General features: G+C 44.7%; 1 protein-coding gene across 3 annotated transcripts in view; it reads right to left on the reverse strand.

The window, feature by feature from the left end:
- The window catches only part of LOC137545433 (piwi-like protein 1), a 105,762-nt gene that overhangs the window by 56,847 nt on the left and 27,431 nt on the right, over positions 1–21,484 (reverse strand). For all 3 annotated transcript variants that reach the window (XM_068266646.1, XM_068266648.1, XM_068266647.1), the window contains exons 5-7: positions 4,823–5,037; positions 4,620–4,741; positions 2,873–2,953 (exon numbers count right to left, since the gene is read on the reverse strand). In XM_068266646.1, the coding sequence (XP_068122747.1) occupies positions 2,873–2,953; positions 4,620–4,741; positions 4,823–5,037 (418 nt within the window). The remainder of the gene's footprint in view (positions 1–2,872; positions 2,954–4,619; positions 4,742–4,822; positions 5,038–21,484) is intronic.

Below are 21,484 nucleotides of genomic sequence, written 5' to 3' on the forward strand. Positions count from 1 at the left end.
CCACCTTGAAAGCAACGATGTGACTAGGACACCATTTATTATTACATACAAATGTGCAAGTACGGTAGATAAAACCAAGGGACAGCTGACGGGGGATGAGTTGTATAAACAGTGAAAGATTTATTACTGGGGGGTGGATGTTTCGATCCTATCAATACCCCAAATTAGGCCTGGAACCCACTAGGAATCGCTACAGCGCAAAAAAATCCCCCCAAAAAACAAAAAACCGCTTTGTGCAGCGATTCCTAGGGAGTTTGCCGTCGCGTTTTCCCGAAGCTTGGAAATGCTGTACAGCTGTACAGTGCTTTCAATTAGCAATTTGCGTTTTTCTTAATAAAACTTTTATACTTACCAGGCGTCCTTCCATATGTAGCCCCGCCCCTTAAAGGAAGAGGTGCTTCTTTATGACCAGAGAAGAGCCTGTGACCTCTCGCTTTAGGGGGCGGGGCTACAGACAAAAGAAGGTAATACAGCAATCTTATTTAACCTGATTAAGGGCTGGAACCTACTAGAGGGAATTTTTGAGCGTTTAGGGAGAGTGATCAATCGCTAGCGATTTCCCTAAACGCTCTGCTAATGTAAATGGATGGTGCAAATTCCATAGAAGAGATTGCGATTAGCCAAATCGCAAACACAGGACATGCAGCATTTTGGGAGCATTAGCGCTTCAATATAAAGTATATAATCGCTGGCGTAATCGCTTATCAAAACCTGCAGGGAGCGATTTTGCTAGCGTTTTCAAGTTACTGCACACTTTAACAAAATGAAAATTGAAAGGACCAATCAGATTGCAAAATGATAAACTTTTTAAAATCGCTCCCTAAAACGCTCATGAAATAGCTTACAAACTGCTCATACAAAACGCTAGCGATTGAGATTAGGTTTTGCAGTGGGTTCCAGGCCTAAAAGCTAATCCCTCGCCCCCCCCCCCCCCCCCAAAGCACTGCATAATCGATTTGATAAGTGATTTATGCAGCGCTTACATACTTTGCATTGAGCACAAACAAGCTCAAATTGCTGCATGTCCTGCGAATGCGATTACCCCTCACTCAGTTTCATTGGCAAAACGTTTTTTGGGAATTGCTGGCGATTGTTGGCGATCCCAAAAACGCCCTAGTGGGTTCCTACCCTTAGAGTCCATGACACTGCACAATAACTGGCTGAAAAGCTCTAAGTGCACACAACCATTTTCATTTAACCACTTCATGACACAGGACGTATATATACGTCCAGCGTATTTGTGGCCAATGCACCACCAGTTTGTTACTAAATGTGGCACATGTGGTATTTTAACCGGGACGAGTCGTACAATACATTTTGGTGTGTCTTACAGCTTGGACCCACGTCACATAAAAAATAGGTAGGAACAAACTCAATCAAAACATAAAAAGTCATTTTCGAAATTATGATCAAACTTGGAAAAGTTGTAGAAAAACCAGACACATGTGGTAACATTTTAACCGTGATAAGTAGCAGAATAGAGTTTAGAGAGTTTTAGGGTTGAGGCCCATGGCTTATGTATTCTTTTTAGTCACAAACTGAATCAAAAGCAATTACATTTTCACATATTCTGTACCAAAATAAAAGATTTGTAAAATTATAACAAAGTTACAGAATTTATAAGGAAAAAAAAAACATTGTTACTTTAGGAAATTTGCTTTTTAAATATGTATGCCATGAGGGTATATTACTATTTTTGCAAATAAGGTCTTGTAATCATTGATAGTGTACAATGAGAAAGCAAAAACACAGAACTAAAACTTTATTTCCAAACACAATAATGCAATAATGTCACTATATATTGTACTAGGAACAAAATCTAAATCTAAGCTACCCCTCCCCCCCCCCCCCCCCATTACCTCCAGCGATGTATTGTAGCCTTCCGGTTGCTGCTAGCGGCTTGCTGGCGTCTGTGCATGGAAGCCGTTATGTCACCTGACCCGCATCAGGTCAGGTGATACACCAGGAGTTGCGCGTTGCGGCCCGCAATAGCGCTAATTACAGTCGGGAATGCTGAAAAAGCTACGCGTGGCCAGTCCTGACGGGCCTGTCGGCAAAAACGGAACTAGCTGGCAGCGGGGGACCAGAGGATTAGTGAGTGGCTGCGAGGTCACAGGACTGCTGCAGGGGGCTGGTAGAAGCCCCAGGTGAGTAAAACTTTTTTTCTGGCTTAAGTGTCTCTTTAACGGACAATCATCTGCAGATCAGATCTACCAGGATGGATCTTTGGATCTGCAGAGGGTTGTCTGATCTGCAGATGAATGTCTGTTAAACAAGGTGTGTATGAGATCTGCAGATAAACTATGAATGCATTTTGCAGAAACTGAGCTTTTGCAGGAACTAATCTTTTGCAGATACTGATCTTTTGCATGTGTACAGCATCTTGCAAAGATTTTTATCTGATGGAGAGTTCAGCACAATAGAATAGACTCTGTAGGTATGACTCTCATACTACATGGAAGGGGGTAAAATTGGTCTGTGATCTTTCATTTTCCAAAGACTTATCTGATGTGTGTACCCACCTTAAGGCCCGTGGGCCGAATACGGCCCCCTGATGCTTTTTTTTACTGCCCCCCCCCCCCCCCCCCCCCCTAAAATGTATTACTTGGAGATGGTGCTTTCTACAATACCCGAGTTCAATGTTATATTTTTCTACATTTATTTTATCTATACTGCGGCCCCCCAGCAGTCTGAAGTAGGTTGTCCCGGCCCTTGACTGAAAATGTTTGGGGAACCGTGGTGTAAAGTATGGCTCTCATACTACATGGAAGGAGGTAAAATTGTTCTGTGATCTTTCATTAATATTTCAAGTGTGTACACACCATTAGGATCATCTCAGTCTGTACTGGAAGAATCTAGAACAATACCGTACTTCTGACTGCGGACGTCTATTGCGTCACCGGGGTAGTAATAGTTCCGTCCAATCTGCTTCATATCCATTAATTTAAGAAGCCTGCAAAAGTCGAAATAAAATAAAGCACATCATCAGTCTCTGAAAAGTAATATTTTGTTCATGCCAAACAGAAATAAAATGGTTCATGTGAGGGCTGGCAGAACCTAAAGGAACCCTTAGGCTGCTATCACAGTGGGACGTTACAGGCGCACGTTAGAGCAGCCTGTAACGCAGCCCAACTCACAGCAATGAAAAATCAATGGGCTGTTCACAGTGCCCATGTTGTGTTACAGTGTATCGCTGCACGTTCAAAGCAAGTGCAGCATGCTGTGCGTTATAGGTGGTTTTAGCTGCGTTAGACTGTTTGCACATGCTCAGTAAGGGGAGAGTCCGCTATTGTTCCTAGCCACATGGCTAATTAATATTCACTGCACTGTAGTGTTGTCCAGATCATGAACGATCCAAATCTTTGATCCGGATCTTTTTTGTGAGTCGAATCATCTGGATCACCACAATGAAGGGTTCGGTTCACAGTGGATGACTGGAAGAAACAGGAACTGCAGCTTCTGTGCACAATCTTCCTGCTGCATCTCTCCCTTCCCCATTAGCACCCTCAATGTGCCCTCATTCTCCTGCACCTCTCACTCTGCTGCACCCCTGCTTCCTGCTTCCCTGGTAAAATGATTCAAAGATTCTGTTCAAAGATCCGGATCTTTCCAATGATCCGATTCGAATCATCCGAATCATTGAAAAGATTCAGACTTCCCAGGATAGAACATAAAAGGCGCACCAAGAGCCGCATAACGCAGCTCAATCTGACGTCCATCTTCAACACCACCATGCGTTGCGTTAGGGGCTTGTTATGCGACCTTAACGTCCTCTAAAACGCAACGTCTTGGTGTGACAGAGGCCTTAAAGGACACCTGGACCTATATGCAATTAACTTTTTCTCCTGAGTTTTCTCCTAGTATAAAATTTTTCATATTCAATTTAAAATAACTTTTCAGTACTTTGCAGTGGAAAAAGTACCACAAAGTAGGTGAAAAAAATACTATCAAAATTATTTTGATTTGTTTGCTTGCTGGTGGTTTTAGAGGATTTTGAAAATCATCACCTAGGAGAAAACGCAGGAGAAAAAAGTGAATTGCATATGGGCCCTGACGTGAGAGGGAGATGGAGGCTGCCATATTTATTCCCTTTTAAGCAATACCAGTTGCCTGGCTGTCCTGTTGATGCTCTGCCTCTAATACATTTATCCATAGAACCTGAACAAGCAAGCAGCAGATCAGGTGTTTGACATTGTCAGATCTGACAAAATTAGCTGCATGCTTGTTTCCGATGTGATTCAGACACTACTGCAGCTAAATAGACCAGCAGGTCTGCCAGGCAACTGGTATTGCTCAAAAGAAAATAAATATGGCAGCCTCCATAAACCTCTCACTTCAGGACCAGAGACTGTCAGGAAATGGGGGCGGCGGGGCTCACCAACCAGACTTTCGCCATTTGCACAGCTCTGCCATCACTGCAGCATGATAGTCAGGAGTGTGCGGCACGGTAATTGAAATCTAAGCCCTGGCAGGAATAACAGGTCCCAAACAGGAAGGAGATTTCAAATAGCAAAGTCTGGAAGCAGTTTACATTGAGTAGATGGGCATGTTGTCATAAAGAGAGGTCAAGAAAGGAACCAAGGAAAATGAGATTGAGCTAGCAATGGTGTAACACCAACCTGCGGAATATAATGTTGTAGAACTGGAAGCAGGTGGGGGATGTAGGCGGGAGCTCATTGGTCAGAGTAATGGTCACCTTCACTTTCTCTCCATTCCGGGTTTGGCTAAACACCTCTGTAACCTTCAATTAAAAAAAAAAGGGAGAAAATCAAAATGAAGGTAGTAGAATTTATTTGCGAACACGTCATCTGTCGTTCTATACCTTGTTAGGCAGTCTTCTTGGCAAAAACAAGATGGCCCCATCAAATGCACGGGCCTTCCCGATGGTTTCCTCATGATGGAAGAGCAGTGCTGTTCTCAACCGCCTGGACTCCATGGGAGGATTGAAGTCAATGTGATACTGGTACAATGTCCACTGAGGCCGGGAGGCTAGCTTGATGTGGTTGGTCACCAGCTGAACTGCCCTGCCCACGTCACCTGAAAGCAACAAAACATTTGCTAATGAACACAATGGCTATCATTCATAAAGCATTACTGCATGCAGTAATGCAGAAAACAGCTGACTTTACCGAGCAATAAGCAAAATGTAAATTCATAAAGGTTGTTACCGCATGAAAAGCTAAAATCACCGAGCAGTGAGGTAAATTACCGACTTGTGAAGTAATTACCTCCACACATGTCAGTAAATGTCAATTCATAAAGATTAGAGCAGGCGGTAATGGCACGAAGAATACCGCCTGCTTTGAAGAAGTGATAAGAGAGCGATAAGAGCAAAGTGAATGGAGACTCACAAGCAAAAGCAGTGAGATCTCTCCAGGCAGCAGCAGCGAGAGCGGAACAAACAAGGCTTGTCACAGACCGCAAGGCCAGTCTGCGGATGGGGTCAATCGATCAGAGTCAGAAATCCTCTCACACTGTCATTTTGCTCATCACGAAGGGTAACCCAACTTCACAATTTGATGAACTGACTCGCGGAGGGAGCGTTCAGACGCCAAAGGATTCACCACACACATACAATTCAAAGATCTGCCACCAAGCAGGTTACACAGCCCGCTACTGTATTTATACTAATACTTTGAGAACGCTCTATTACCCCTCTAGCAGTATGCAGGAACCTGGGTCAGATCTCAACAGCTGAACCGGATTCACGCATACGGGTTATAAATGTACACTTCTATTAAACACAGGGTAGCGGTTTCAGAATGGGTACGATTGTGTATGTTCAGCAACAGGTCATAACCGCTAAACGATTTTTAAAAACGTTTAATAGCAAAAATGCATTACATACAGTTATATACACCAATTAACATATACACAGCTTAAAAATAAAAACGGAATAAAATCGGAAAGTTCTTAGTTATGGCTGAGCAGTCCATTTTAAATGAGCTTTAAGAGTCCTTGGGAAACTGCATGCGTCGGTCCTTCTGTGGAATGCATGCTCAAAGCTCTTCTTTAGCAGATGAAATGAGGAAAGACAAGGGCGGGCTCTGCTGGCCCCATATTTATACAATCTGAGAATTGGGGCTGTGTTACCTCCAAACTAGGTGGAGGGAAGGCGGGGTTATCTCCTGGCAGCAAGGTTGCCACCCCCAGACTCAGAGCAAGAAAATGTACCAATTATTAATAATCTGTGTGACTCCGCCCCAGATTGGCGCATCGCAAATCCGAGGCTATATTCATAAGCGACCTGCGACCCTGTATCACTGAGGCTACACATGCCTATTCTATCGCATTCCCTCTACGCAGGCCGGATAAAGCAGTTTCCCTACTGATTCCTCACAGTTAGAAAATTGTAATTCAGGTGAATGATATAACTGCTTTATGGGTATCAGAAAATGTATTTTTTGTCTCTGTGGCAAGCCTATTTTAAATTACAAATACATTAAAGTTTCCTTTGTCTGAGTGTAAGGTTTTAGAGGGAGCTCTTATCTGGCCAGTTCGATCTGGCTTTTGGGAGAGAGGGCTGTGGCTGGAAGTAGTCCTCGGCAGGAGGTCAGCTACGTGTGAAATTCCTTGCTGACTTGACACAGGATATGAGGAAATGGGTGAGGGGTTTTTGCTTTCAGTGAGAAGAGAGCAAAAGGAAAGGTATTTGTTTTAATCTACACAGGACTGACAGTAATGGGCTGGACCATTACGCAAATCATTGGCGATTGCGAACGACTTTCCGTAATGTTCGTCACACCTCCCCCCATAAATTGGGTGCACGGAATAGGTCTGCCAGACCTGATCCACGCGCCTACTGAAAGTGTTCTCAAGTTCCTTACTTGACCTTCACCTGGGTGGCAAGGCTTGTTCCTCCCCCAGGAGGACCTCTGGGCAGTTTTGCACTGGGTTGCTCCTGCAAGGGGAAGACAGGGAAGAAACTGCCTGTCCCCACCAGCTGTTTGGTAACAGGCAATGGTGGAGCACTCTGGCTGTCATAGCAGGAGGGGAGGTCTAGGCCCCCAGCTGCCTGCTCTGACACCTGGCCTGCTTCCGCTGCCCTGCAAGGATATGACCCAGGCAAAACAAGACTGTGACCTCTTAGGTTAGAGGCAATCACACTTAAACATAAATCATTTTTAGCAATGTGAGATTCAGCATGAAAGCTATTAGCAACATCTGGTACAACATTAACATCACAGTTACGTTCACTTTTCACATCAGGTACACAGGTATCTGGAACAATGACATGTTTAGAATCAAACAGCGATTAGACAGCTGTCCGTTAGAAACAGGTACCTCTTCCTGGCCTCCTTCCCTAGGAGGGCTAGGTACCATTACCCCAACAGCCTCCCTCTGCCCCTCCCCAAGCTTGTACAGTACCTGAGTGGGTCCGGACGGGAGATCCGGGGTGGTTATCATAGGTTCATAAAAAGATCGTAGGGTGCCCAGATCGGTGCCCAACAGCACAGGCACTGAGATGTCATCGGTCACCCCCACAACTCTTGTCTGGCGCCCCCTTCCCCAAATCGAGAACAACACGAGCTTTAGCGATGCATGTGTGTGTGCCAGCAACTCCCACAAGTGTAACACGCTCATTAGGCAGGAAATTCTCCCTGGCCACAAGATGAGAGCGAACCAAGGTAAGCTCTGCGCCTGTATCGCGGAAATCGACAGCGATCTGGTCGTTTACTTCACGACTTGATGATTTCCGGAAAGTCGAGGATTTGCTGCTCCCATGACGAGGTAGGCGTGTGCAGTAGAGGATGCACTAGCCGATTCTGCGCTAGGCTCTGGAGACGGCGTCCTCACCTCGGGGCAGGCAGACTTTAGGTGTCCTCGCTGTCCACAGTGGTAACACTTCGGAACATATGTGGCATCAGGCGAATGAGTAGCAGGTGCAGCATCCGGCCTCTGTGGCTGTGTGACCCGATTCCTACGGTTTCGCAGGGGGAGGAGAGCTAGGTTGCCCAGGTCTCCCCCCTTTCCAGCTCTGGGCTGGAGGTTTGCGGCTGTCCGGTACACGGGTGGCCACAAAAGTGTCTGCAAGTTCTGCGGCAGTTTTGGCGGAGTCAGGCTTCCGCTCCAAGACAAACTGACGGACATCTAGAGTGCAGCAGTTCAGCAATTGCTCCTACACGATGAGGTCCTCCAGACCCTGGTGAGAGTCTTTGTTGAGGCCCCGCGACCACTGCCTGAACACGGTCAGCAGACGACTCTCCGGGTCGGTGTAAGAGTCGGTGTGGCCTTTCTGCAGGGAGCAAAACTTTTTGCGATAGACCTCTGGGGTCAACTGGTATTTGGCGATAATTGCAGCTTTTATCACCTTATAGTAATTGTCCTTGTCATCGGGTAAGTCCACAAACGCCTCTAGCACTTTGTCCCGCAAGTTGGGTGTCAGAAATCTCGCCCACTGCTCCTGGGGCAGATGATGCTGATGACAAGTCTTTTCAAAGGACTGCAAGTAAGTGTCCGGGTCAGTTCCCTTCTCCATTTCTGGGAATTTAAACTTGGGAGTCCCAAACAGGCCTGCTGTGGGCCGGAGTTCCGGAGCACTTTGCGAGGGATTTTTGCCTTGCCCTCGCAGTTTGGCCATTTCAAGGTCGTGTCGGCGGGCGAATTCTCTCTGTCGCCTCTTTCTTGGCAAGCCACCGGCGTTCTGAGGCTTCCCGTTCCACCTGCTCCTGGCGTTCTGAGGCTCCCCTTTCTGCCTGCTCCCGGCGTTCTGAGCGGTCAGCATTTTCTCTGACAATCTGCAGGTACAGCTCAGGATTTGTATCCACCAGTCTTTGTAAAGCAAGCTGCATCCCAGCCTCAGGAACACGGGAAAGGTTTGCATGGGCGGGCTCCTGCCGGCCACCACGCTCCTCAGCATTTACAGCGATCGGTTCAGACGTGGTTCCGTTTTCCTCTGGTCTGGAAGTGGGTTACTGTGCTCCAACCGCTCACTTCCCTCTGCCCCAGTCACAGCACCGTCTGAACCAGGAGTGTGCTCTCCCAGCATCTGCTCCGGCTGGGTATTCAGTCGCAATAAGTCCTCGACCAATTGCACTTTTTTTCTATAAGTCACAATGCCTTTTTCTTCACACAAGTTTACTAGGTCTGGCACTGACATTTTCTTGTATCTTGCTGTAGCCATTTTTGCCAAATAAAAGATAGGATGGCAAAAGAGATTGGGGGGGGGGGGGGGGGGGGAGACTCTATGCTATACGTTTAGTCTATATAAATGGTAATGCAATGGTTACAGACCACAGATTTTGATCTGTTCTGGCAGGTTAATCAAATAACGTTGCCGTTGATGTTCTGAACATACACAAATCCCAATAAGCTGTCAACCAATGTCACAGACCGCTAGGCCGGTCTGCGGATGGGGTCAATCGATCAGAGTCAGAAATCCTCTCACACTGTCATTTGTTCATCACGAAGGGTAACCCAACTTCACAATTTGATGAACTGACTCGCGGAGGGAGCGTTCAGACGCCAAAGGATTCACCACACACATACAATTCAAAGATCTGCCACCAAGCGGGTTACACAGCCCGCTACTGTAATTATACTAATACTTTGAGAACGCTCTATTACCCCTTAGCAGTATGCAGGAACCTGGGTCAGATCTGAACAGCTGAACCGGATTCATGCCTACGGGTTATAAATGTACACTTCTATTAAACACAGGGTAGCGGTTTCAGGAGAATGGGTACGATTGTGTATGTTCAGCAACAGGTCATAACCGCTAAACGATTTTTTAAAACGTTTAATAGTAAAAATGCATTACATACAGTTATATACACCAATTAACATACACACAGAGCTTAAAAATAAAAAGGAATAAAATCGGAAAGTTCTTACTTCGTTATGGCTGAGCAGTCCATTTTAAATGAGCTTTAAGAGTCCTTGGAAAACTGCATGCTCGTCACAAGGCTTCCCCTGAATACCTTAGGCTGTGTGTTTAACCTCTTGGGTTCCTGCTTTTAAGATGTGTTATTTCACATCAGAAAGCCTGACATGTGTAAAAATTCTTGAAGTTCCTCTACACTGTGGCAATTAAATAGATTGTTAAGAAAGACTAATAGACAGATACAGAGCAGATTCAGGGCAAGCAGAGGCAGTATAACAAAAGATGCACATCTAAACGTAAGATGACTGAACTGACCGAACTGCACCACAAGTGTGCTGGCTGTCCCAGCTGTCACTTCTGCCTTAAGCTGGCCACTAACGGTACAATCTTTTTCATCCAATCTTACCATTTCTATGTAATAGAAGGTAACTGTCTAAATTATCCATTCAATATATTCACTCAATTTTCTCCTTAACCTATATAGATTTGGTAAGATTGGATCATTAGTGGCCACTGGCCACCCTTACTTCCCTTTCCTGGCGTAGGTAGCTACAGTGCCATTTAGTATTAGGTAGCCAGAGGTTCTCAGTATTAAACTGGACCCAAATTAAAAATACATGATTTCAGAAATAAAAATCTATTTTCTAAATTATAATAATAAATAGCAGCCTTTTTTCAGCTGCATGATGACAAATATAAAATATTTTACATTTATTGGAGGAACCCCCTCCTTTCCTTTCAAATTGCCGGAATTTTTCCGGCAAACTGGTGGAGTAGATGGTGTCTGGCAATGGAGGAATTGCTAATGGCTGCCCCCAGTATAATCCTAGCTATGAAAAGAGAAGGGTGAAAAGCATGCACTGAAACCAGGAGTTAGCTCACCTGGTAACGACATTTTAAGTAACACTCCAGGACAGGTACACATTGAGACTTGGCTCCTCCCAGGAACAGGAAATATCCTTCAGCCTCTCTATAAATTAAAGATGGACCCAGGGTCAGGCAGTATAATATCAAGTAACAGGAACAATATACTAAACCTAACCTCCTTATATTACATTTTCAAACATATAACATAACATGTATATCATGCAATATTTGATATATATGGGGGTGGGTACCCCCACCTGTCCTGGAGTGTTACTTAAAATGTCGTTACCAGGTGAGCTAACTCCTGGTTTTTCCAATAACACTCCAGGACAGGTACACATTGAGATAAGCAAGAAATCAATCACCAACCTCAGGGTGGGCTAACTGCCCTTAGGACAGTTCTTCCGAAGTCCTGATCGGTCTCAGTTAGCCGATCCAATCGATAATGCCTCATGAAGGTTCCCAGGTTCTTCCAGGTTGCCGCCTTGCAGATGTTCAATGGTGACGTACCTGCCCTGTAAGCCCACGTAGTTGCGGCTGTCCTGGTGGAATGGGCCTTCAAGTTCACTGGAGGATCTTTACCACTAATCTTATATGACTCTATGATGCAATCTTTGATCCACTTGGCTATGGTTTTTGTGGATGCTTTCAATCCCTTGGATTTCCCTGCAAAATTAACGAATAATGATTCAGACTTCCTGAATTCTATGACTTTTTCCAGGTAGACTATTAGATTCTCTCGTACATCTAGCTTATGTTGTTTAGTCTCTTTTTCTGTTTTTGGATCCATACAGAAAGAAGGTAAAATTATCTCCTGTGTTCTATGGAACATGTCTCCTACTTTTGGTAGGAACTCCGGGCTTGTTCTGAGCACCACTCGATCATTAAAAAATGAACAGTACGGTTCTTTGTGTGAGAGAGCTTGTAGTTCACTTATGCGTCTAGCAGACGTGATTGCTACTAAAAACACAGTTTTTAGAGTACACATTCTAAGGGAATCTTCCTCAAATTCGCTAGATGTCAATGCTTGCAGGACCAAGGATAGATCCCATTTAGGAAATTGTCTAACTGTCACTGGTCTATTTCTTTCAATTGATTTTACAAATCTAATTACAAGTGGATCTAGTGCTAATTTTTTGTCTAGATAAACTGATAGTGCGGATATCTGGACCTTAATAGTGCTTAAGGCCAATCCTTTTTCAACTCCTTCCTGCAGAAATTCTAAAATTGTTGCCATTTCTGTCGAATGGAAGTTTGATTTTTCTAACCATAAAATAAAAGTCTTCCAGTATTTCTGGTAAATAAGGCGAGTATTTTCCTTCCTACTTTTTAATAGGGTATTTACTACTCTGGTTGACAGCCCCTTACTCTCAAGGACTGCCCTTTCAGAAACCACGCTGTAAGTTTCCATCTTTCTAGGTTTAATACAGCTTGGTCCTGCACCAGTATCATATCCTCTGATACCGGTATTTCCCATGGTTGTGTTGTAAGCATTGACAGGAGAAGTGGGTACCACGCTCTCCTGGGCCAGTTTGGAGCAATCAATATCATTTGACACTGATTTCATCAATTTCTGCAGTACCAAGGGAATCAGATTTAGTGGTGGGAAAGCATACAGTATGCTTTGATCCCAATTATGACGCCAGGGCGTCTATTGCCTTTGGTCTGTCCATCATATTTAGGGAATAGAATTGTTTGCATTTCCGGTTCGACCTGTTTGCAAACAGGTCTATTTGTGGTTGACCCCATTTGCTCACTATAATCTCGAACAACCTGTGGTTGAGTGACCATTCCGTGTTCGTAGTCTGAACTCTGCTCAGCTGATCTGCTAAAACATTCAACTCCCCTTTTAGATGTACTGCTGTTAACGAAAGGAAATTGTGTTCTGCTATCTCTAGAATTTCCAACGTCAGGAGTAATAACCTCTTGGACCTGGTTCCTCCCTGACGATTTATATATGAGACCACTGTTGCATTGTCCGATTGAATTTGTACATGACAGGATTTCAGATGATGCATTGTGCTTATTATTGCCATCTTCACGGCCATCAACTCTCTAATTTGATGAGTGTTCCGCCATTGAGTGATCCCATAGTCCCTGCACCTGGACTTTGTCCACATGGGCTCCCCAGCCTGATTGGCTGGCGTCTGTCGTCAAGATTCTCTGTATCGGTATGGACCACAGCTTGCCCTGTGTGAGATGTTGGGATATCTGCCACCACCCTAAACTGTCTTTTATGTGTGGTTCCACTGTCACTGTGTTGTCTAGAGTGTTCTGTTTGTTCCAATTGGATAACATCCACGACTGTAGAATTCTTGTGTGCATTAGTGCCCACTGGATTGCTGGTGCTACCGAGGATAGAAGACCCAGAAGTTGCATAATTCGTCTGATCTCTATTGTCTGATAAGTGTTGAATTTTTCCACCTCGGACATTATCTTTTGTACTTTCTCCTGTAGGAGTAGAATTTTTTGTTGTACTGAGTCTATAATGAATCCTAAGAACAGAATCTTTTGTGTTGCAGTGAGTTGTGACTTGTCTTTGCTCACAATCCAGCCTGACTGTTGCAGCTGATTCAGTACAGTCTGTTTGTGTTCCTCTAGACTTGATACATTTTTTGCTACTATCAACAGGTCGTCTAGGTAGGGGATGACTAGAATACCCTGTCTGTGTATGGCCCCTATCAGTTCTCCCATGACCTTGGTAAAGATTCTTGGGGCTGATGTTATGCCAAATGGGAGGCAGCGGAACTGCAGATGCTGAATTTTCCCCTCCATCTCCACTGCGAATCTTAGGAATTTTTGCGATTCCAGTTCTATTGGTATATGCCAATATGCATCTTGTAGATCTATGCTTGCCATGAAACCATCTGGTATCAGTAGATTTTTTATCGAGTAAATTGATTCCATCCGGAACCTTTCATATTTTATGTAAGGATTTATGGGTTTCAGGTTCAGAATTATTCTGTACTTTCCGGAAGGCTTTTGAACTAGAAAAATTTTTGAGTAGAAGCCTTCGCCTCTTTGTGTCACTGGCACTACTGATACCACATGTCTGTCCAGCATATCTGTAATGATTTCCTGCAATGCTGCCTGATGTTGAGGCAAAGTCAGCTGCTTGGTCACTACAAACTTTTTTGGAGGTCTTGCCTGAAAGGCAATGTGATAACCTTTCTTTATAAGATTTAGAATAAAAGGGCTCTTTGTTATAGTTTTCCAATGTGGAAGGAAATAGCCCAACCTTCCCCCCACTTTCAACCTGTCATTGTTTGCTTTGTGTGATAGGGGTTCTGAAACTCGGACCTGGTTTCCTTTGATCTTTATTAAAGGACCATGAACGTCTCTTATTTTGGTTTTCAGATCTGTCTGCTTGTCTGTTTTGACGAAAAAAACCTTTTCCCTGCTTTGAATTGTCTCTTTTTCGGAAAAGATTTTTTCTTGTTGGCAGTTCTTTCCAGAACCTCATCTAATTCTGGACCAAACAGAGTATCTCCTACCACAGGAATAGAGCATACTCTGTTTTTTGACTCCATACTCCCATGCCAGGTCTTGATCCACAGATTATGTCTGGCAACATTAGAGATACCCGCTGCCTTGGCTGTCAACCTAATAGACTCCGAGGCTGTGTCTATGATATAAGCTACCGCTTTATGCATGACCGTCATTGAGTTAATTAACTGATCTTTTGGCATACCCTTATTAATGTTATCTTCCAACTGCTGCATCCATAATGCTAGCATTCTCGCTACACAAGTTGTAGCAGTAGAGGGTCTGAAGTTTGCACAAATGGCAGGCCACAAACGTTTTAGGGCATATTCTATTTTTTTATCGGATTGATCCTTTAGATAGCCCAGATCTTCAAACGCCAGTTCATCATCCTTGCTTACTTGTGAGAAAGCAGAGTCTAACTTGGGACTCTTGTCCCATATTTTACAATCTTCCTCCGAGAACGGAAAGAGTCTTTTAAAACCTCTAGACAAAGCACCTGTTAGTCTTACCGGTAACGGTGTTTCTGTACAGCAGCTGGGATACCCTCTGAGTGATGGCTCCGCCCATCCTCTGGGGAAACACAAAAAAGAAAGTATAAAAAGCTCCCGCCCCCCTCCAACCTCAGTGTATAAAAAGTAAAAGACCGAAACACCGGGAGAAGAGGAGCGAAGCACCTCCTAGTGACCCACTCACGACAGAAGACAGGTATAAGGAAGTGCGACAGGCAAAGGGAGGGTAGTAGACGGTATCCCAGCTGCTGTACAGAAACACTGTTACCGGTAAGACTAACAGGTGCTTTCTCATGTCCATCAGCTGGGATACCCTCTGAGTGATAAACAAGTAACACACCCACCTAGGGAGGGACTACTGCCTGTAGCACCTTTCTGCCAAATGCCAAATCCTGTTGCGATAATACATCCACTCTGTAGTGCTTGATAAAAGTGGAAGGACTCGCCCAGGTAGCCGCTTGACATATCTGTTGAATCGAGGCCCCAGCTCTCTCTGCCCAAGATGTTGACAAGGATCGTGTAGAATGAGCCTTGATGCTTGATGGTGGAGTGGAGTCTGAGACCTTATATGCTAGAGAAATACTTTCACAAACCCATCTCGCTAAAGTCTGTCTAGATGCCTGCTGACCCTTATTTTTCCCCGAAAAAAGAATAAATAAATGAGAAGACTTCCTAAATTCTCTTGTCCTCTCTAAATATGCCAGGATTGCTCTCCTAACATCTAAGGAATGAAATTCAGCTTCTTTCGCACAGGAAGGATTGCTGCAAAAAGAAGGTAAAACAATATTCTGGGTACGATGAAAATCCGAAGACACCTTAGGTAAGTAATTGGGATCTAAACGTAAAACAACCTTGTCTGGAAAAATGGTAAGAAAAGGGTCTTTAATAGAGAGCCTGAAGATCCCCCAGGCGTCTGGCCGACGTAATCGCCACCAAGAAGGCGACTTTCAAGGTAAGAAATTTAAGTTCAATTTCTTCCATAGGTTCAAAAGGAGTCCTGGTTAAAACATTCAAAACTAAGGATAAATCCCACTGCGGCAAAACTTTTTGCCTTACAGGGGTGGATTTTTGGACTGCGCGAAAAAAATCTTTCAACAATCTTTCCTGTGCCAAAGGTCTGTCCAGTAATATTGACAAAGCTGAGCACTGAACTTTTAAAGTGTTTAAGGCCAACCCTTTTTCTAGACCCTCTTGTAAAAAATCTAGAATTACTCCAATCTCATTCTGATTTCTGTTATTGGAGGAACACCAAAACAGATAAACCTTCCAAGTCTTTCTATAAATCTTATGAGTAACTGGCTTCCTGCATTTGAGAAGTGTTTCAATCACTTTCTCCGATACACCCTTATTTTTTAACATCACCCTCTCAGGATCCAAGCTGAGAGCTTGAATAGCTCCGGTCTGGGATGCAACAATGGGCCCTGCTTCAATAGATCTGGCGTGACTGGTAGTCTCAGGGGTGGTTGAACCGAAAGACTGAGAAGAGTGGAGAACCATACTCGCTTGGGCCAGGCCGGGGCTATCAAAATTAGATTTGCCTTCTCTTTCTGCAATTTCTCCAACACTTGTGGAAGCAACCTGAGAAGAGGAAAAGCATAAGCTAGGCTGAATGTCCAAGGGATTGATAGGGCATCCAACCCCAGAGAATTTGGACAATCGTGGATCGAGAAGAATTGCGGAAGCTTTGCGTTTTTTGGGGAGGCGAAGAGGTCTACCTCCGGCTTCCCTAACCTTTCCGTGACCCAGAGAAACATTTCTGGATTCAATTCCCACTCTGCATGATCCACTTCGTGGCGGCTTAAATAGTCCGCCTCCAGGTTCAAAATGCCTTTGACATGGACCGCTTCTAATGACAAGAGATTTTCCTCTGCCCAACCCAGAATTTCTGCCGTCAGTTGCCCCAGTATCATCGATCTGGTTCCCCCTTGCTTGTTGATATACGCTATTACTGATACATTGTCCGAAAAAATGAGAACATGTCTGGATAGAATCATGTTCTGGAAGGCTAAAATCGCCTCCTTTACTGCCTGCAGTTCTCTGAAATTTGATGATTTCTTGGCTATTTGTCTGGACCATCTCCCTTGCGCATGATGTCCCATTGCTGTGGCCCCCCATCCCCAGGCACTGGCATCTGTATGAATTCTTACCGGATCTGATTGTCTCCAGATCCTCCCTTGCATTAAATGTGTGGTTTGCAACCACCAGTGAAGACCTTGCTTCACATATGCTGGAACTTGTACTGACCGATCTAACGTTAGTTGCGACTTGTCCCACGTCTTCAACAACCAATTTTGAATAGCACGACTGTGGGCCTGTGCCCAAGGAACCGCTGGAATGGAAGCCGTCAACAGACCCAACACCTTCATTATCTGTCTGATTTCCATCTCTTGAAGCAATAACAGCTCTCTTATTGCCTCCTGCAATTTCTCTATCTTCCCTGTAGTGAGACAAATCCTTTCTCCCACTGAGTCTATCACATACCCCAGAAAAACAATGGACTGGGTTGGATTTAGATTCGATTTTTGATCATTCAGAATCCATCCCAAACGTGATAGAATCTGAATCACCAAGTCTCTGTGTATTCTGACCCTCTCCTCTGAATTGGCAAAGATTAGAAGGTCGTCTAGGTAAGGAACAATCATTATCCCCTGTTGTCTTATCACCTTCATGACCTCCGATAACACTTTTGTGAATATTCGGGGGGCCGAGGCAATCCCGAATGGTAGGGCCTGGAATTGAAAGTGGTAGGTTTGCCTCTATTCGTACCGCAAATCTCAGGAATTTTTGGTGGGAATCTGCAATCGGAATGTGCAGATAAGCGTCCTGTAGGTCTATCGACACAAAGAATTCCCCTCCTTGTAGACGAGACCTTACAGAATATATGTTTTCCATCCTGAATCTTTTGTATACTAGAAACGGATTCAGGGACTTTAGATTCAGTATAAACCTGAATTCTCCGTTTGCTTTGGGAACTAGAAACACATGAGAGTAATATCCTTTTAGCTCCTGAATTCGAGGAACTGAAACAATTACTCTTTTTGCAATTAACTTGTCTATCTCCCTTATCAGACCTCTGGCTTTGGTCTGATCCTGAGGAAGTTTGTTTATGAACACCCTGGGAGGAGGTTGAACAGAAAATTGTGGACGATATCCCTCTCTTATAATTTTCAAAATGAACGGATCTGGTTCGATTGCTTCCCACTCTGACTGAAAATAATGAAGCCTTCCTCCCACGGGCAAAAAGTCATTTGTTGTCTTTAGGGGGATTTGGTTTTGCAAGCGCAAACCCTCCCCTACCTTTACCCCCAGGAAAGGACCATTTCCTTTGCTGAGGCTGATTTTTTGGCTGTTCCACTATCGGTTTTTTGAAAAGACCCTGAGGCCTATTTTTAAAACTCTTCCGCTTGGTCGGAAATTGTTTGCCTTTCTCTGCAGATCTAGAAAGGACCTCATCTAATTCTTTCCCAAATAAAAGTTCACCCGAAAAGGGAATGGCACATAACTTGTTTTTGGAGGTTAAATCACCCTCCCAAGTTTTTTGCCATAAGGCTCTTCTGGCTGCGTTAATAAGTGCCGTAGTTCGAGCTGAAATACGAACCATTTCCACTAATGCATCCGCCAGAAAAGCTACCGATTTAAGGACTACTGGCAGGGACTTCACATACTCATTTAAGTCTGAACCTGATTTAATATGGGTTAGTAAATTATCCATCCATACCCTTAAATTGCGAGAAATACAAGTAGCCGAAACACCTGGTAAAAAGGCGAAAGACGCCGATTCCCAAGCTTTTTTAAGTAAGAGATCTATCTTTTTATCCATGGCGTCCTTCAGGACCCCCGCATCTTCAAAAGATAGATCCGAACCCTTGGAGTACTTTGATAAGGCTGCATCCAATTTCGGACACTTAATAAATTGATTGATATCAGACTCCGAAAAGGGAAACTTCCTTTTTGCTGCTTTTGGAATAAAAAGTTTCCTCTCTGGTTCTTTCCATTGTGATTCAATAATTTCTTTGATTGACTGATGGAAAGGAAAAACCCGACCTGACTGTTGGGCAAGACCCGAATAAACTAGATCCTGAGCTGACAACTCCTTTGGTGTCTCAGGAATCTGCTCCGTGGCGTAAACCGCCTTTAATAATTCATTAATATCGTCTGTACTACACAAAAATCTAGACGCCCTTTTCGTGTCATCCTCAGAGTCTTCCCCTGAAAAAACATTCTCACCCTCCTCTATCTCCGAAACATATTCCCTGCCTTCCAACTCTTCCTCCTCCTCCGCCTCTTCCCCTAGCCCAGGAATTAATGGAAAAGGTACTGGCGGTAGGCCAGGAGCAGGCGCAACTGGAAATGGGGGGATTGTAGGAATGGGGGAAGGGGAAGCAGTCTCTGCCGCAGAAGAAGGCCCTTGAACAGCTACAGTGGCCGAAGTAGAGGGTAAAATAGACTCTTTAAATTTTTCTAAAGTATCATTCATATCTTTTTTAACTGATTTCATAATGTTCTTAAAAATAGAGGATGACTCAGAAGCAATCACTGCATCTATACATGCCTGACAAAGTTTTTGCATAGCTAGAAGACAGTTTAGTGAAACATTGGCAACATTTTTTAGACCTCTGTCGCCCTGCTGAACCTGTACTAGGTCCAGACTCCACTCTAGCCTGAAAAAAATAACACAGGATAGAGGACTGATTAGGATTAACATAATCATGCATCCCTCAGAAGAACTCAGGGATCAACGACCCCCCACTCACCCCACCCTCAGCGTGTGCGTGACTTGCGGCTCCGCTGGATGAGGAAGATGCCGTGGATGCATTCAGGGCTGTGGAAGCAGCAGCAGGGACAGAAGCTTCCTCCATAATGCTGCACCTACCCACGCCAGGCGTTTCTCTTAAAACCACGCCGTCCGCAATGCAACTTCCGGCCCGCCTCCTATGACGACTTCCGGAACTGCCGTCACCACCGGATGTCGTCATAACTCCGAAAACTGCCTTGCGCAGGAGGAAGGCGGCAGCCGGACAGCCCAATCCCACCCGTGGGCGTCCAGGCGTAATGGCGGTACCAGCGGCAGCTATCCGATGTCCCCTTCCTGCACCACCTCCAGCCACCAGGTACCCCGCTCCATGACCCTCTCACCCTCCGGCGAGGCCATAAAAAAATAATAAATGGGAGCTGCTTTCTTCCGTGTGTTTCTGGACGGAAACACAAATGAACTGAGGTTGGAGGGGGGCGGGAGCTTTTTATACTTTCTTTTTTGTGTTTCCCCAGAGGATGGGCGGAGCCATCACTCAGAGGGTATCCCAGCTGATGGACATGAGAAATATTTTTTTATCTGGGTTTTTCCACTGGCTAGTTATCAGATTCTTGGTAGATTGATGTACAGGAAAGTTCAGCTCTTGTGCGCTTTCCATGCCTTCGTACAATTTGTCATGCAGTGATACTGCTTCAGTAACTGTTTTATTCAGATTCAAATCTTCATATATGGCTAACAACAACATTTCCGTCTCCGCCACAGGGAATTTAAATTTTGAGGGTTTATTCTCTATTTCCTGTGCTTCCATAGAGATTGCAGAACCATCCTCATTCTCGCTAATTTCATCTTCATCTGAAACTATAACCGGTCTGTTAGTTTTGCTAGTAGCTTTTTTGGGGATTACTATCTCAGACTCTTTAGGTTGAGAGGGTTGATCAGCCTGTGATTCAACCGGAGTATCGGGCTTAAAAGGAACCGACGTAGCCTTAAATTCTTTTAATGTATCTTTTAAATCCTGTCTGAGAGCTTGAATATCTCTCTGAGATGCTGATTCATGTTTCATGACTTTATAAGTACAATCCTTGCATAATAACTTAGTTGATGCAGGATTCACTTTTACATTGCACACAGGGCACCGTTTTGAGGGCTTTGCAGGGTCAGGTACATTTGCCGTAGTGCCCTGTAACAACATAACAGAAAAAACTAATTTGTCTCACAGCCTATGTTTATCAGCTTCAACACATTTACATATTAGCTTGTGCATTGCATTATTACACCAACAATACATTTAGTAAAATATGCAAGTGTTTTGTTTTTCACCAGAATACTGAAAAAAACTACTTTGCATGCTATGGATTTTATCTGTATTAAGAATAAACAATAATCCAAGCCTGCAGTGCATAACAACCATAAGAGAGACTGTTTCCCAAACACAAACAGCTTTCACCTAAGCCACACTACAGGCTCAATGCAGCCCAAAAACCCTTCCTGCTGCGTGCGGTTTGCCGCCCCCACAAGGGTCACCACCGCTGCCCGGATCCCCGCAGAGCAGTCTTACCCGTCCTGGCTCCTGTTCTACCTCCGACATTCTCCTTGACGCGCGAGACGCCGTGTGCGGAGAACTCCGGGCGGCTGCCCCTCTTCATCCGGCGCACAGGAAGTGACGTCACGCGACCCGGAAGTTATCCCGTAGGTCGCGGCCGGAGGATTTCCGCACTCTGCCTCCGCTCTGCGCATCCTCCGGACGTCCTCCACCTGGCCGTTGCCTCCGCATGATGGGTCCTGGGGGCAGCCCTTCCTGAAGCAGAGCCTTACCATCCAACAGGCCGACCAACAGGGCTACAATCCACTGGGAGATGTCGCTGAAAAGCCCAAACCCACAGGTACTCCACAGGGGAAACGGACTTCCGTATATCTTCCAGCCCGCTTCAGTGCCAACATATCCCTAGCCACCCAGGCTCTCCGGGACAGCGAGCACACATAGAGAGACCTGGTTCCTGGACCAGGAAATATCCAATACTGCCTGACCCTGGGTCCATCTTTAAT

This window comes from Hyperolius riggenbachi, chromosome 2, assembly GCF_040937935.1.
Source record: "Hyperolius riggenbachi isolate aHypRig1 chromosome 2, aHypRig1.pri, whole genome shotgun sequence".
Lineage (NCBI taxonomy): Eukaryota > Metazoa > Chordata > Amphibia > Anura > Hyperoliidae > Hyperolius > Hyperolius riggenbachi.